We start from the raw sequence: 14936 nt of genomic DNA on the forward strand, positions 1-14936 counted from the left end.
GTGATGCGGACAATTGGTCACGTCCGCCGGAAGTGACGGGACCCGCTACCGCCGATCCAGGAAGCGGAGGATGGCGGCGTGGGAGCGATCCAGGCTTATGGGGCTGGAAGAAGCCCCAGGTATGTATAAAAGCTTGTTCTTTTTTTTAATCATGGTTCCTCTCTGGTTCCCTTTAAATCACTTCAGACTCACTTTAAGACAGATTCTAGAGAAACATAATTCTGATGATTCTAGTGAATGTCGTGCTTGCTGGAAGGAAGGTCAACAAAGGTTCTTATCCATTCCGCTGTACAGACCTGCAGGCACCAGCATCTCATAACTCACAGCATGAAGATCAACATGAGTTGATCTCCTTAGGTAAGTATTTGATTTTTCATCCGAGGTTTGCCCCGAGTTTCCTTTAAGAAAAAACCATCATCTTACGCACCCTTAACCTGCATACAGTTGTTAGGCATACTCCATAATTCTGTATGGATTCTTTTCGACCATTCCTTTCTGCTTCTAATTAACTAAAAACACTTACTCGGGTTTCCTTATATATGACTTATCGTCTTTTCAAATCTGTAAACTTACTATAATGGATTGACTGTGACAAGTACAAGTACCCCCTGAGCCCAAAGTAAGTACCCCCTGTGGTACACGTAGCATGTGCTGATAGCCTGGGATCTAGGTGAAGGTGAATAGATCACCGGCAATTCTGTGATATTCATCAATTCTATAAACTGAGTGCAAGGGGGGGGGGGGGGGGGTGAGGGCTCTCAGAAACAGACCCCATGAGACACTCAAATACCAAAGAAGTCCTCCTATAATAGAATAACTTCAAATATTGTTGTAGAAACTTTCACATCAGATTGCTACAGTTTATTTGTCTAATGCCTCTTACACTCTACACGTGATTCCGATTTTTTTTTTAGGTCCGATTTTGGATTCTGATTAAAAATCTTAGCAGTGTGCAGTACGTTTTTTAATCGGAATCCAAAATCGGATCAGAATAAGAATCGGAATTGCATGTAGTGTGCAAGAGACCTGAAGCTGTGTACACGCCAGATGGGTCTTGGCCAAGTATCCCTTTCTCAATCGGAAGCAGATCAGGCATGCTGGAAATTATCAAACGATCAGTCCATCTGACGCTAAAATTGCATTGTGATTATCAGCCTTAATGGCACACACCATGCAATTTTCTTGAAAATTCCTAGCATGTCCAATCTGCTTCCGGTCGACAAAGAGATCGGTTTTGAGATCAGCACTGCACAAAATCGATCCCTTTCTCAATCGGAAGCAAATCGGATGTGCTGGAAATAATCGAACAATGGGAAATGTCATGGTGTGTACCAGGCATAAGGGTTATGGCCCATTCACAGTATGTGCTACTGTTCACATATCATTAGATCGACACTGAATCAAGCACAACATCGGTCAGATCGATTACAGAGGGTACGATACGATTAAATCCGACATGTCTGATCGGAATTCGATTCGATAGTGTGGTCAAATGTCATTGCAAAACAATGGCAAATCGATCACACTACCGATCGAATCGAATCTCGATCGGATATGTAGGATTTAATAGAATCAAGTCGAAAAAATTGTATGGTGTAGTTGGGGCTTTAAACATGGAGAGAATCCAAAGACGTAACAACAAAAGTTGTTTAGGCGATGCCTTTAAAGAGAATCTGTATTTTAAAAAAAATGTCCACGAACGGCGGCCATGTAAATATTTACCTTCCTGGCTCCAGCGCAGGCACAGTTGCGGCTCTCAGCTCACAAATAGACAGAAATAGCCAATTGCAGTCGGATCCGCTCTACTGTGCTGGCACAAGACGCCTGTGCAGTAGAGTGGACCTGACTGGGATCGGCTATTCCGGTCTATTTCCAAGCCGAGAGCCGCAACAGCGCCAACCGCTGGAGCTGGTAAAGATTGCACAGCCAGTCAAATTGTCAGCTGTGCATTGCGAGGGCCAGAGCGAGACCACCGTGGGCTGCAGGAGGACGGGGGAAGCTGCAATAGGATCCAAAGGCTTTCCACTCCCAAGGTGAGTGCCCCCCAGGGGCATATTTTTTAGTACAGTCTCTTTAATGACAGAGTAGCCAAGCAGCTCAGGGTGACCCAAACTACTAGGAATGTATAGGGGGATAAAAGGGACCAAAAAGCCCTTCTACTAAAAAAAGCAAAGCTTGATGTATTTGCCTTCGAAAGGCCCTTTTCCACTTGCAATCGATAGCGTTAGCACTAAACGCTAGCGATTGCGATTCAGCAAAATCCTTTCTTTTCCCGGCGACAGCGTTTGCGATTTTGCTATGCACTGCAGAGCATAGCAAAATCGCGGCAATAATCGCTCCGCCGTGCATTCGCGTTTGTGTAAAAATCAAATCGCGGTAGTGGAAATACCCTACCACGATTCCTATGTTATTTAGCAAACCCTAGCGATTTTAAAATCGCTAGTGATTTGCGCTTTTGCGATTCAGCAAACGCAATCGCGCTAGTGGAAACTGGCCCTTAAAACAGAAGGAAATCTGCAATAATTCAGCTATAAGTGAACATTTGTGGTTACCCACAATGCACTACTACTGAATACGCAAATTATCCCTTTTCGCCCTAGGTGATGACTAACTGTAAAAGTTTTCTCTGCAAGCTTTCGAAACTGTAGGTTTCTTCTTCAGGCATGTTTCAGAACTGGTTCAGAGCCATACCTAGGTGAATTGCATAGGATCTTGCGTGTAGTCTGTGGGCCACTGGTTGATCAACTTTCAAACAACCACACTGAAGTTGATCGCTTAATAAAGTCGATCGTTTAGTCGATTGAAGTAAAATCGCTACATGGCTAGCTAAACACAGAGGAATTACATTCTCAGGAAATCCGATCCTTTGATCTGGTCGTTCACCAGATTGAGGGTGAGTATTGGCTGGTGTGTACTGTAGAGGGTGGATCAACCCTCTGTCTACAACATACATGTCAAACTCCGGCCCGTGGGCCAAATCTGGCCCTTGGAGCCATCAGATTTAGCCCTCAGGTGGTTTGCCCACTTTGCATTATGTTTGGCCCACTTAGGACCACCAGAGAAGCTATGTTGGAGGGTAAGCCCTAGATTCCCAGGGAAGCCATATGGGGGGGGGGGGGGGGGGGGGGCACAAGATACCATGGAACTGTATAGGAGAGGGAGGAGGCCACCAGGAAAATGTATAGGGGAAGAAGAGGGGCCACTAGACACCAGGAAACTGTATGGGGAGGGAGGACAACTAAACATCAGAGAATTGTATAGGGAGGGCGGAAGAACCACTAAACACCAAGGAACTGAAGGAGGGGGGCCACTAGACACCGGGGAACCATATAGGGAATGGAGGGGGGCTATTAGATACCAGGGAAAGTTATAAGGGAGGGAGCTGGCCACTAGTCATTGAGGTTGGCCCGCGACTTGGTCCCAGAGCTCAATTTCGGCCCATTTGGTATTTGAGTTGGATACTCCTGGTGTACACGAAACAAGTGCTGCCCAGTGCTGCTGACAGCCAGTGAGAGTGACAGTCACTAGTCACAGGACAAGCTGTCTCCCTCCGTGTCATCAGGCAGGCTGGGATCTGTCTGCGGACCCCCATAAAACAGGTCAGAACCCCCCAGCAGACTGTCTCCCAGCTCCATAACAATCAGACACACTTCATAAACAAGCTGCGAGACAAAAGGGCAGTTTGGAGTGGAGCCAGGCCGGGCCCCTCCCCCGCCCTCTCATGAATATGGGAGCAGCAGTGGGAGGAGAGCGCTGTAGAAAAGGCTGGAGGAATTCCTCCCATACATACACTGTGCTGGGAGAGTCATGGAGCTGGGAGTCCTGTGCGCGCTGCTTCTAATCTGTTCTGCTTGGGGGGTGCTGGCTGATGTACAGACCGTCTACTGGAATAGCACCAACAAGAGGTGAGGCCCTGCTCTCTGCAACTTCACAGGATGGATACACTGCAATGTTCTGCAGAACTTCAGGGATGGGGCATTGTACAGTGATCTGCAGTGCCAGGAATACTGCTGGGTATACACTGCAATGTTCTGCAGAACTTCAGTGCAATGTTCTGCTGTGCCAGGAATTTTGCTGGGTGCATTGCAATGTTCTGCAGAACTTCAGGGACTGACACTTAGCAGTGATCTGCAGTGCCAGGAATACAGGGTACTGTGGAGTGTTCTGCAATGCCAGGGGTACTGCTGGGTACACTGCAACGTTCTTCTGTGCCAGGAATTTTGCAGGGTGCATTGCAATGTTCTGCAGAACTTCAGGGACTGGACACTGTGCAGTGTTCTGCAGTGCCAGGAATGCTGCTGGGTACAGTTCTGCAAAACTTCAGTGTAATGCTCTGCAGTGCCAGGAATATTGGGTACAGTGCAATTTTCTGCAGAACTTCAACGATTGGACACAGTGCAAGTATAGTGGTGGTGTGTAGTTAGTGGTGTCAAGTATGAGATGTACAGTGCAATGTCCTGCAGTGCCAAGTGTTATGTAAGCTGTGTGTACAGCATTGTTCTGGAGTACCATAGTGCATGAATGTTTTGCAGTATCATGTATAGCTGTTATAGTGCAATGGTCGGTAGAGTTGGGAGCTGTTCAGTTGTGCTAGGTATAGTGCAATGTTTTTCAGTGCCATGTACAATGCAATGAGTAAAGAATGCTGAGTAGATTGCAATGTCTGGAGTACTGAGTTGAGAGCAATGTTTTGCAGTGCCAGGAATGTTGGGTACAGTGCAATGTTCTGCAGCGCCAGTTATCCCGGGTACAGTGCAATGTTCTGCAGTGCCAGTTATCCCGGGTACAGTGCAATGTTCTGCAGTGCCAGTTATCCCGGGTACAATGCAATGTTCTGCAGTGCCAGTTATCCCGGGTACAATGCAATGTTCTGCAGTGCCAGTTATCCCGGGTACAGTGCAATGTTCTGCAGTGCCAGTTATCCCGGGTACAGTGCAATGTTCTGCAGTGCCAGTTATCCCGGGTACAATGCAATGTTTAGTTAACTTAACAATGGTAGGACTCTCTCACCTTTTTGAGTCTGGGAATTTGTAAAGCATTTTGCAATCTTGCAATTTGTTATCCATTTTTATTCATCATTCATGTCACATTTGCCATTGTAATCCTCAATTCTGTATTTTGTATATTGGTGTATACCATTGTTTGTATTATTATGTACCCAATGCTGGTTTCTTACTTTGTACAGTGCCTCAGAATATGTTGGCGCTTTATAAATTAATAATGTTTTATAGTGCCAGTTATCCAGGGTACAGTGCAATGTTTGTCAGTGCTAGCTGTCCTGGGTACAATGAAATGTTCGGCAGTGACAGTTATCCTGAGTACAGTGCAATGTTCAGCAGTGCCAGTTTTCCTGGGTACAGTGTAATGTTTGGCAGTGCCAGTTATCCTAGGTACAATGCAATGTTTGGCAGTGCCAGTTATCCTGGGTACAGTGCAATGTTTGGCAGTGCCAGTTATCCTGGGTACAGTGCAATGTTTGGCAGTGCCAGTTATCCTGGGTACAGTGCAATGTTTGGCAGTGCCAGTTATCCTGGGTACAATGCAATGTTTGGCAGTGCCAGTTATCCAGGGTACAGTGCAATGTTCAGCAGTGCCAGTTATCCTGGGTACAATGCAATGATCGGCAGTGCCAGTTATCCTGGGTACAATGCAATGATTGGCAGTGCCAGTTATCCTGGGTACAATGCAATGATTGGCAGTGCCAGTTATCCTGGGTACAATGCAATGATTGGCAGTGGTGCCAGTTATCCTGGGTACAGTGCAATGTTTGGCAGTGCCAGTTATCCTAGGTACAGTGCAATGTTTGGCAGTGCCAGTTATGCTGGGTACAGTGCAATGTTTGGCAGTGCCAGTTATCCTGGGTACAGTGCAATGTTTGGCAGTGCCAGTTATCCTGGGTACAATGCAATGTTTGGCAGTGCCAGTTATCCTGGGTACAGTGCAATGTTTGGCAGTGCCAGGTTTATTGGGCATACTGCTATGCCTAGTGTTGCACTCTATACTGACAGTGTGCTGGTCACAGGGCCTTCACAGTTGATGCAATGTAGTGCTGGTGCAGTGACCATTCTTATCACAGCTATCATCACACATATATGGCCTCTGGAGTATAGTGCAATGTCCTTTCCTAATGGTGAGCACCCTTGCTATACTCTGCAGTATTATTAGCTAGTGCAATACTGTGCAGTATTATCAATGCAATGATCTGCTGGTGCAGGTAAATAAAGATGCTCTCTGAAGATAAATCAACATGCAGCAATCTCTCCATGCGCCTCCCCTGAGCATGACTCATGCTGCTCACTGCTGGGCCAGGTGTTGGGAAATTTCACTCCTAGCTTACTGGAAGATGTGTCACTGGGAGCCCAGCTATCCTAGGGCACCTCTATATTACAGGAATATGTGTCACTGGGGCCCCAGCAATCACAGGACACCCCCATAATCACAGGAAGATGTGTCACTGGGGGCCCAGCTATCACAGGACACCCCCATATTACAGGAAGATGTGTCACTGGGGGCCCAGCTATCACAGGACACCCCTATATTACAGGAATATGTGTCACTGGGGGCCCAGCTATCACAGGACACCCCCATATTACAGGAAGATGTGTCACTGGGGGCCCAGCTATCACAGGACACCCCTATATTACAGGAATATGTGTCACTGGGGGCCCAGCAATCACAGGACACCCCCATAATCACAGGAAAATGTGTCACTGGGGGCCCAGCTATCACAGGACACCCCCATATTACAGGAATATGTGTCACTGGGGGCCCAGCTATCACAGGACACCCCCATATTACAGGAAGATGTGTCACTGGGGGCCTAGCTATCACAGGACACCCCCATATTACAGGAAGATGTGTCACTGGGGGCCCAGCTATTACAGGACACCCCCATATTACAGGAATATGTGTCACTGGGGGCCCAGCTATCACAGGACACCCCCATATTACAGGAAGATGTGTCACTGGGGGCCCAGCTATCACAGGACACCCCTATATTACAGGAATATGTGTCACTGGGGGCCCAGCAATCACAGGACACCCCCATAATCACAGGAAAATGTGTCACTGGGGGCCCAGCTATCACAGGACACCCCCATATTACAGGAATATGTGTCACTGGGGGCCCAGCTATCACAGGACACCCCCATATTACAGGAAGATGTGTCACTGGGGGCCTAGCTATCACAGGACACCCCCATAATACAGGAATATGTGTCACTGGGGGCCCAGCTATTACAGGACACCCCCATAATCACAGGGAGATGTGTCACTGGGGGCCCAGCTATCACAGGACACCCCCATATTACAGGAATATGTGTCACTGGGGGCCCAGCTATCACAGGACACCCCCATATTACAGGAAGATGTGTCACTGGGGGCCTAGCTATCACAGGACACCCCCATAATACAGGAATATGTGTCACTGGGGGCCCAGCTATTACAGGACACCCCCATAATCACAGGGAGATGTGTCACTGGGGGCCTAGCTATCACAGGACACCCCTGTATTACAGGAAGTTGTCACTGGGGGCCCAGCTATCACAGGACACCCCTATATTACAGGGAGATGTGTCACTGGGGGCCTAGCTATCACAGGACACCCCTGTATTACAGGAAGTTGTCACTGGAGGCCCAGCTATCATAGGACACCCGCATATTACAGGAAGTTGTCACTGGAGGCCCAGCTATCATAGGACACCCGCATATTACAGGAAGTTGTCACTGGGGGACCAGCTATCACAGGACACCCCCATATTACAGGAAGTTGTCACTGGGGGACCAGCTATCACAGGACACCCCTGTATTACAGGAAGTTGTCACTGGGGGCCCAGCTATCACAGGACACCCCTATATTACAGGAATATGTGTCACTGGGAGACCAGGTACCACAGGACACCCCTGTATTACAGGAAGTTGTCACTGGGGGACCAGCTATCACAGGACACCCTTGTGTTACAGGAAGTTGTCACTGGGGGACCAGCTATCACAGGACACCCCTGTGTTACAGGAAGTTGTCACTGGGGGACCAGCTATCACAGGACACCCCTGTGTTACAGGAAGTTGTCACTGGGGGACCAGTTACCACAGGACACCCCTGTATTACAGGAAGTTGTCACTGGGGGACCAGCTATCACAGGACACCCCTGTGTTACAGGAAGTTGTCACTGGGGGACCAGCTATCACAGGACACCCCTGTGTTACAGGAAGTTGTCACTGGGGGACCAGCTATCACAGGACACCCCTGTATTACAGGAAGTTGTCACTGGGGGCCCAGCTATCACAGGACACCCCTATATTACAGGAATATGTGTCACTGGGGGACCAGCTATCACAGGACACCCCTGTATTACAGGAAGTTGTCACTGGGGGCCCAGCTATCACAGGACACCCCTATATTACAGGAATATGTGTCACTGGGGGCCCAGCTATCACAGGACACCCCTATATTACAGGAATATGTGTCACTGGGGGACCAGCTATCACAGGACACCCTATATTACAGGATGACATATATATCACAGCACACCCCAATATTGTGGGTTGTGCCATGGGGGGCAGATATCACAGGACACCCTCTATGTTATTGGAAGACATCACTGGAGTACAGATATCATAGGATACCCCTACATTACTGGAAGGTGCAGCATAACAAGAATCTGCCAGTTAGTGTGCTAAGTGTGCTACTGGCACTACAATATTCCCTGTGTACTAACTGGCAGGAGGAGGAGGGGAATGCAGAGCATGGGGTGCACGGTCTGCACTATATAATATACATAAACATCTTACAACAGGCACTATACAGAGTCTGTACTGTGTGATCTATATGGATGCATTGTATAATAGGCTGAGTACAGTCAGTGTTCCCAGGGAGAGTACAGTATATGAAACACTCTGTACAGCGTGCACATTGCATAATAGCCTCCAGACAGCAGCGCATAGTACTTTTATACCATCTGGGGTTCTGGTGATCATTGCTGTGATAAGTGAACTCGTGTATATAAAGGGCAGTCTGTAAAAAGTCTGTACATTTACGTGTGTGCGTTGTGTATGCATATGTGGATATTGTCCATAAAGTGTCTTGTTATATAATGGTCCTTATCTAATTCACTTTTTCTCATAGGTTTTGACCTAGTAGAACATTTTGAATATTTTGTTTAAAATGACTTTTCAGCATTCTGCAATTGAAAAAGGGATCAAAAAGTAGATGAAAATGTACTGCCAAAGGAAAAAAAAAAACTTATGATATAATGAATTGTATGTGTAGCATGGATAATGAATAGGACATTCGTTTTTTTTTTTTTTTTTTATAACATTGCATAATTGTGTCATATTTGCAGTTTTAAAACCACACTCTCTCAGCCATAGAACAAAGCCGATATACCGTAATGACCCTTTGAACTTTCCTGCAGTAAAACATTATCTCAAGCTGTCTCTTTCTGTTTCAGTGCTTCAGAAAACAGGACTGTATTCCACCAAAGTTGAGTCAATAGCTCAGAGAAACTATTTGCATAGATAACTGAAGTTTTATCTCTTCCTGTACTGGAAAACAATATGAGATTATTTTCTTTGCTACTAATGTTCTATTTCTTAGCTGCGCTACACATACATTTCATTATCTCATGAGTTTATTTTTGCTTCAGGTTTGCTGTAAAGGGCATTTTAATCATAAGGTGCCAAAATATCACCTAGGTGTAAAAAGTGAATTGGATCAGATCCAATCTATATTGTGTAGAGCTGTGTTATTTCACAAGTAACGTGAGAAGGGCAATTATACCGCAGGCAATAAAGAGATACATGTGAGATGTATGTATTCTATACCATTATAGTAATCCTCTGAGTGCTCTGTGGGATGCAGTGTGTAGGGTTGGGCTGTGATGTGACAGTCACATAAGCTTTCAATGTGACATGCCCCTTATACACTGATTGCATCACAGTCAGCAGTGTTGGAGGGGGGGGGGGGGGGGGGTATGAGTTTGTTGTCCAGTGTTAAACTTGGGGAAGGGTTGAGAGGGGGGTTGTAGTGAAACCAGTTAAGCTGGGGGGAAGGGGAGAGGACAGTGGAGGAGGGGGGCATTGTCCAGCAGTCCCTGTGTTTGGGGAAAGTATTAGAGGGCGGACAGCTGTAGCTTTTATTGTGGAAGGGGTTAATGGGGGAGGTCAGTGTCAGCCTATATTGTGCCCTGTGATGTGGTGCAGATGTTGGAAGTTGGCTGCCAGCAACGTGCTCATAAAACCGCTTCATAAAGTTGCTCACACCCAAAGCCATGTACAGGCCGAGTACACCCACCTCCATCAGCCAGGAGTGAGATCGCCGCTCGCCGTGCCTCTACAGGCATGTGCAGCTCACAGGCCTCACGTTTTACCCGCGCAGGCGCCTTGCCCGCCACACTCGCCGTCACCCGGCACAGAGCAGGAAAATTACCCCCGTCCAGAGTTTTATATACTTTTATTATTGTTTCTGCTATAACTACCTCATGCAGAAAGCCTTCTACGGCTTAACCACTCTCCCTATAAAGACACCCTTCCTATTCCACAGGCTAATTATTTTTAACAATTACCCTGTGATTTTGTTTTAACTATTTATAAACACAGGAAAATGGTTTCTGCTGGCTGTTATACTTTTTGTTGTTGTTTTTTTTCTCTCCTATGAACATGGAGGTTCCCCTTGGTCAGCAGGGGAACCTGCAAAATGGCTGTCAGGCCGTGTTATTCACTCCTTTTTGATGTAATCTATTGTACCTTTTGGATTAAACTACACTGAAGCATTAAGCCCAATCTACACGATACTTTGTACGATTCTATTTACGATCCGATTAAATCCGACATGTCTGATCAGGATTCAATTTGATTTGCCATTGTTTTGCAATGGCAAATTAAATTGAATCGAATCCTGATCGGACATGTCGGATTTAATCGGATCGTAAATAGAATCGTAATCGTATCGTGTAGATTGGGCTTTAGACTGGTGCCCGACCTGCTTTTCTTCTCTCATATTGGATGATTGACTCTTTATTGGTGGTGAGCACAGTCATAACAGTCTTCAGAATCCAAGTGCTGTTTATCCAGAGTGCCAGTCACATCTGTCTAAAAGCTGCATAAATCCCTATTGATGGCTTTGCAGGGGAGAGGATTGGAGGGATGTTGCGATCCACAATTGTGTGTAATAGATGGGGGGGAAGAGACTAACCAGCAAGCTCATGGTGACCCAGAACTCATTGGGGTGTGTAAGGGACTACAATGGTCCTAAAAGCCCCCTTACTAAGATGTTAAGAAAAACAAAAGTTTGCTTTCCTAAAACAGAAAGAATTTGCGATAATTCAGGTTGGAGTGAGCTCGAGATGTCTCCCAGGCACCACTGCTGAATATATGCAAATTAATTAAATAGATGGGGGGGGGGGGGTATCCTGCCTGAAGACTGATCCCAAAATACACTCTATCGCCATTATATAGTAAATAACAGCGTTGCTCTCTCCTTCTTCAGTGTCACAAAGCTATAGATGAAGACTTCCTTGTTTTGGGTTCTGGCTGGCTCTAATCTCTTATTGTAAAGGAACCCATTGTGATCCCCCTGGTGATGGTAAAACTGTTTTTCCTTTGTAAACAATTTAATATCCTCTTGCTAAACTCACAGTCCTCAGGATGCAAAACTAATTTGTCAGATTTGTTTAGCTGAGAGGTAATCAGTAACTGGGTGATGTTTGTAAACAGCCCAGATGGCACAATAGACAATACATGCTGTAGTAGGGAAGCACTTAGTAACTTAGTGACGTTTGTAAACAGTTCTAATGGTACAACAGACAATACGCTGCAGTGTAGGAGATTGGGAATCAACAGTGGTGCTGGATGGAATGATAAACACTACAGGATATGGAAGAAAGGCACTTGGTAGCGGGGTGATGTTGGAAATGGTATACCAGCGAGTACACTGTGTAGTGGAGAAGTTAGGCGATAGTGGAACACTCAGTATTTGATATCGTGGAAAGGAAACCTGTGGTTGCGTGTGGATGATGTTTGTAAACAGTCAGGATGGTACAACAGACGGAACGTGGTGTAGTAGAGACACACTCTGTATTTTGGTGATGTTGAGATACTAAAACCGATTGTATACAGAGCAGTAGAGAGTCTTTGTGTAGTAGTGTTATGATAGTAAACAGTCAGAATAGTTTAACAGGCAGTTCACAGCATAGTAGAGTATTTTAGTAAAGTTGGTAAACAGTCGGGATGATTAAACAAACCATATACAGCGTAGTAGGCAAGTACTATGTTGCTAGGTGACGTTGGTACAATAGACACTACACAGTAAAGAGGCACTCCACAGTTGTATGGTTTAAACAGTTAAGATGGTACAACAGAGAGTACCCAGTGTTGCAAAGAGGCACGGTGTTGGGCGATGTTGGCAGATAGGATGGTACAGTACACGGTGTTGTAGAGAGCATACTGTACTTGGGTAATGTTGGTAGGTAGGATGGAACAATAGACAGTACACAATGTAGTAGAGCGTCATACTGTACATGGGTGATGTTGGTAGGTATGCTATAGTTGGGTGATGTTGGTAGGTACACAACTACATGGTGTAGTAGAGATGCATGCTTTAGTTGGGTGATGTTGGTAGGTAGGGTATAGTGGGGTGATGTTGGTCTTTGGGATGGTACAATAAGACAGTACACGGTGTACTAGAGAGGCATGCTGTAGATGGGTGATGTTGGTAGGTAGGATGGTACAATAAGACAGTACACGATGTAGTAGAGGCATGCTGTAGTTGGGTGATGTTGGTAGGTATGTTGTAGTTGGGTGATGTTGGTCTTTAGGATTGTACAACAGACAGTACACGGTGTAGTAGAGAGGCACGCTGTAGTTGGGTGATGTTGGTAGGTAGGATGGTACAATAGACAGTATATAGTGTAGTAGAGAGGCATGCTGTAGTTGGGTGATATTGGTCTTTGGGATGGTACAACAGACACTATAGGGTCTAGTAGAGAGGCACGCTGTAGTGGGTTGATGTTGGTCTTTGGGGTGGTACAATAGACAGTACACTGTGTAGTAGAGAGGCATGCTGTAGATGGGTGATGTTGGTAGATGGGATGGTGCAGTGGACGCTACACGGTCTGGTAGAGAGGCATGCTGTAGATGGGTGATGTTGGTAGATGGGATGGTACAGTGGACACTACAAGGTCTGGTAGAGAGGCACGCTGTAGTTAGTAAATGGGATGGGCACAGTAGATTGTGTAGTGGGAAGGTGCTTTGTAGTTGGGTAATATGGTAAACAGTCGGGATGATGGAATAGTACACGGTGTTGGCTAGTGAGTTTGTCACAAGTTCAGTCATGTTTTTTCCTGCAGCCTTGCAGGAAGCTGCCCTCTCCTCTTTCCTTTCTCAGGCTAGAGCAGCCTTCCTTCCCCCAGTACCCGGGCGCTGTGCCAGCCTGCGTGTGTACGGCCCTGACCTAGAGCTGTAGTAACACCACAGTAGTGCTGACAAGGAGTTCAATCAGCAGCGCTCACGTTCTTTAGGCTGTCATGCCAGATGACTGCATGGCGTAGTGCAGACAGGGAGGAGAGGCCCAGGGACAGCTGGGTAACAAACAGGCACAACTGGTATACAGGGGAGGGATGGAGGTGGGTAAAGCCTCCTACACATGCTAGATGAAACTCTGCTGAGGCCGCCGATAACGACAGTCTGCGCCAACAAACTAGTGTGTGTACAGCAGCCCCTGATGCTCACCAAGGCGTCAGCCAGCAATCAGCCTGGTGGATCGCTACGGCCAAGACCATTGTTTCCCCCCTCTCCCCCCCACACACTGTCCTCAGCTGTGAGTGATGTCACACCCACGCAGCTTCGCCCCCCTCCCCCCCAACACACACACAGAGCAACAGAACCTGTCTGTACAGCCGTTGGCACTGTTTGTCACCCGTAGGGATCGAGTCCCTATCCAGGCTGGTCAGCATACCCTGTATGGGAGTACGAGGCTTAAACTGGACCTGAACTCTTGCACAGGACAGAAGGGAAACCGAGAGAAATGCACTCTTTAGAGAGATTAGCCTGTCTAATTCCCGCTCAATTGTGACTAATCACAACTGTAATTTGATATCTCAGCTGTGTCAGCTGGCTGCCTTGGCAGAGCAGCTTGTTTGTAAACGCAGGATGTTAACCCTATGTCTGCTTCCATTAAGGCAGGAAGTAGACACACTGCCGATTTTATTGCATGGTTTGTATCAGCTGTAACAAAGAAATGTTTTTTCTTTAAATGTTTATTATGCTGTTGCTTCTCTTTTAGAGCAGAGAGGAAGTTCTGAGTTCAGGTCTGCCTTAAAGGACAACTGAAGTAAGAGGTATACGGAGGCTGCCATATTTATTTCCTTTTAATCAATACCAGTTGCCTGGCAGCCCTACTGGTCTATTTCTCTGCAGTAGTATCTGAATCACACCAGAAACAAGCATGCAGCTAGTCTTGTCAGATCTGACAATAATGTCAGAAACATCTGATCTGCTGCATGCTTGTTCAGGGGCTATGGCTAATAGTATTAAAGGCAGAGGATCGGCAGGAGGGCCAGGCAACTGGTATTGCTTAGATGGAAATAAATATGGCAGCCTCCATATACCTCTCACTTCAGTTGTCCTTTAAGCGAGCACTGCTGGTATTACAGATCAGGGATAGAGGTGGGTAAAGCCGGCCATACACTATAGATTGCCACTCGATATGGCAAAACTATTAATTCTGAGAGGTAATGATCACACACACACACACACACACACACACACACACACACACACACACACACACACACACACACACACACACACACACACACACACACACACACACACACACACACACACACACACACACACACACACACACACACACACACACACACACACACACACACACACACACACACACACTACATTGGCTTTCATCAGATGACAATCGA

At 46.5% G+C, this 14936-nt stretch overlaps 1 protein-coding gene across 1 annotated transcript in view; it reads left to right on the forward strand.

Moving 5' to 3' along the window:
* Positions 1–3776: 3776 nt before the first annotated feature.
* The window catches only part of EFNA1 (ephrin A1), a 33949-nt gene continuing 22789 nt past the window's right edge, over positions 3777–14936 (forward strand). The window contains exon 1 of the mRNA XM_068252523.1: positions 3777–3905. Coding sequence (XP_068108624.1) covers positions 3808–3905 — 98 coding nt within the window. The 5' untranslated portion in view covers positions 3777–3807. The remainder of the gene's footprint in view (positions 3906–14936) is intronic.

The sequence above is a fragment of the Hyperolius riggenbachi genome, chromosome 9 (genome assembly GCF_040937935.1).
Source record: "Hyperolius riggenbachi isolate aHypRig1 chromosome 9, aHypRig1.pri, whole genome shotgun sequence".
NCBI classification, from domain to species: domain Eukaryota; kingdom Metazoa; phylum Chordata; class Amphibia; order Anura; family Hyperoliidae; genus Hyperolius; species Hyperolius riggenbachi.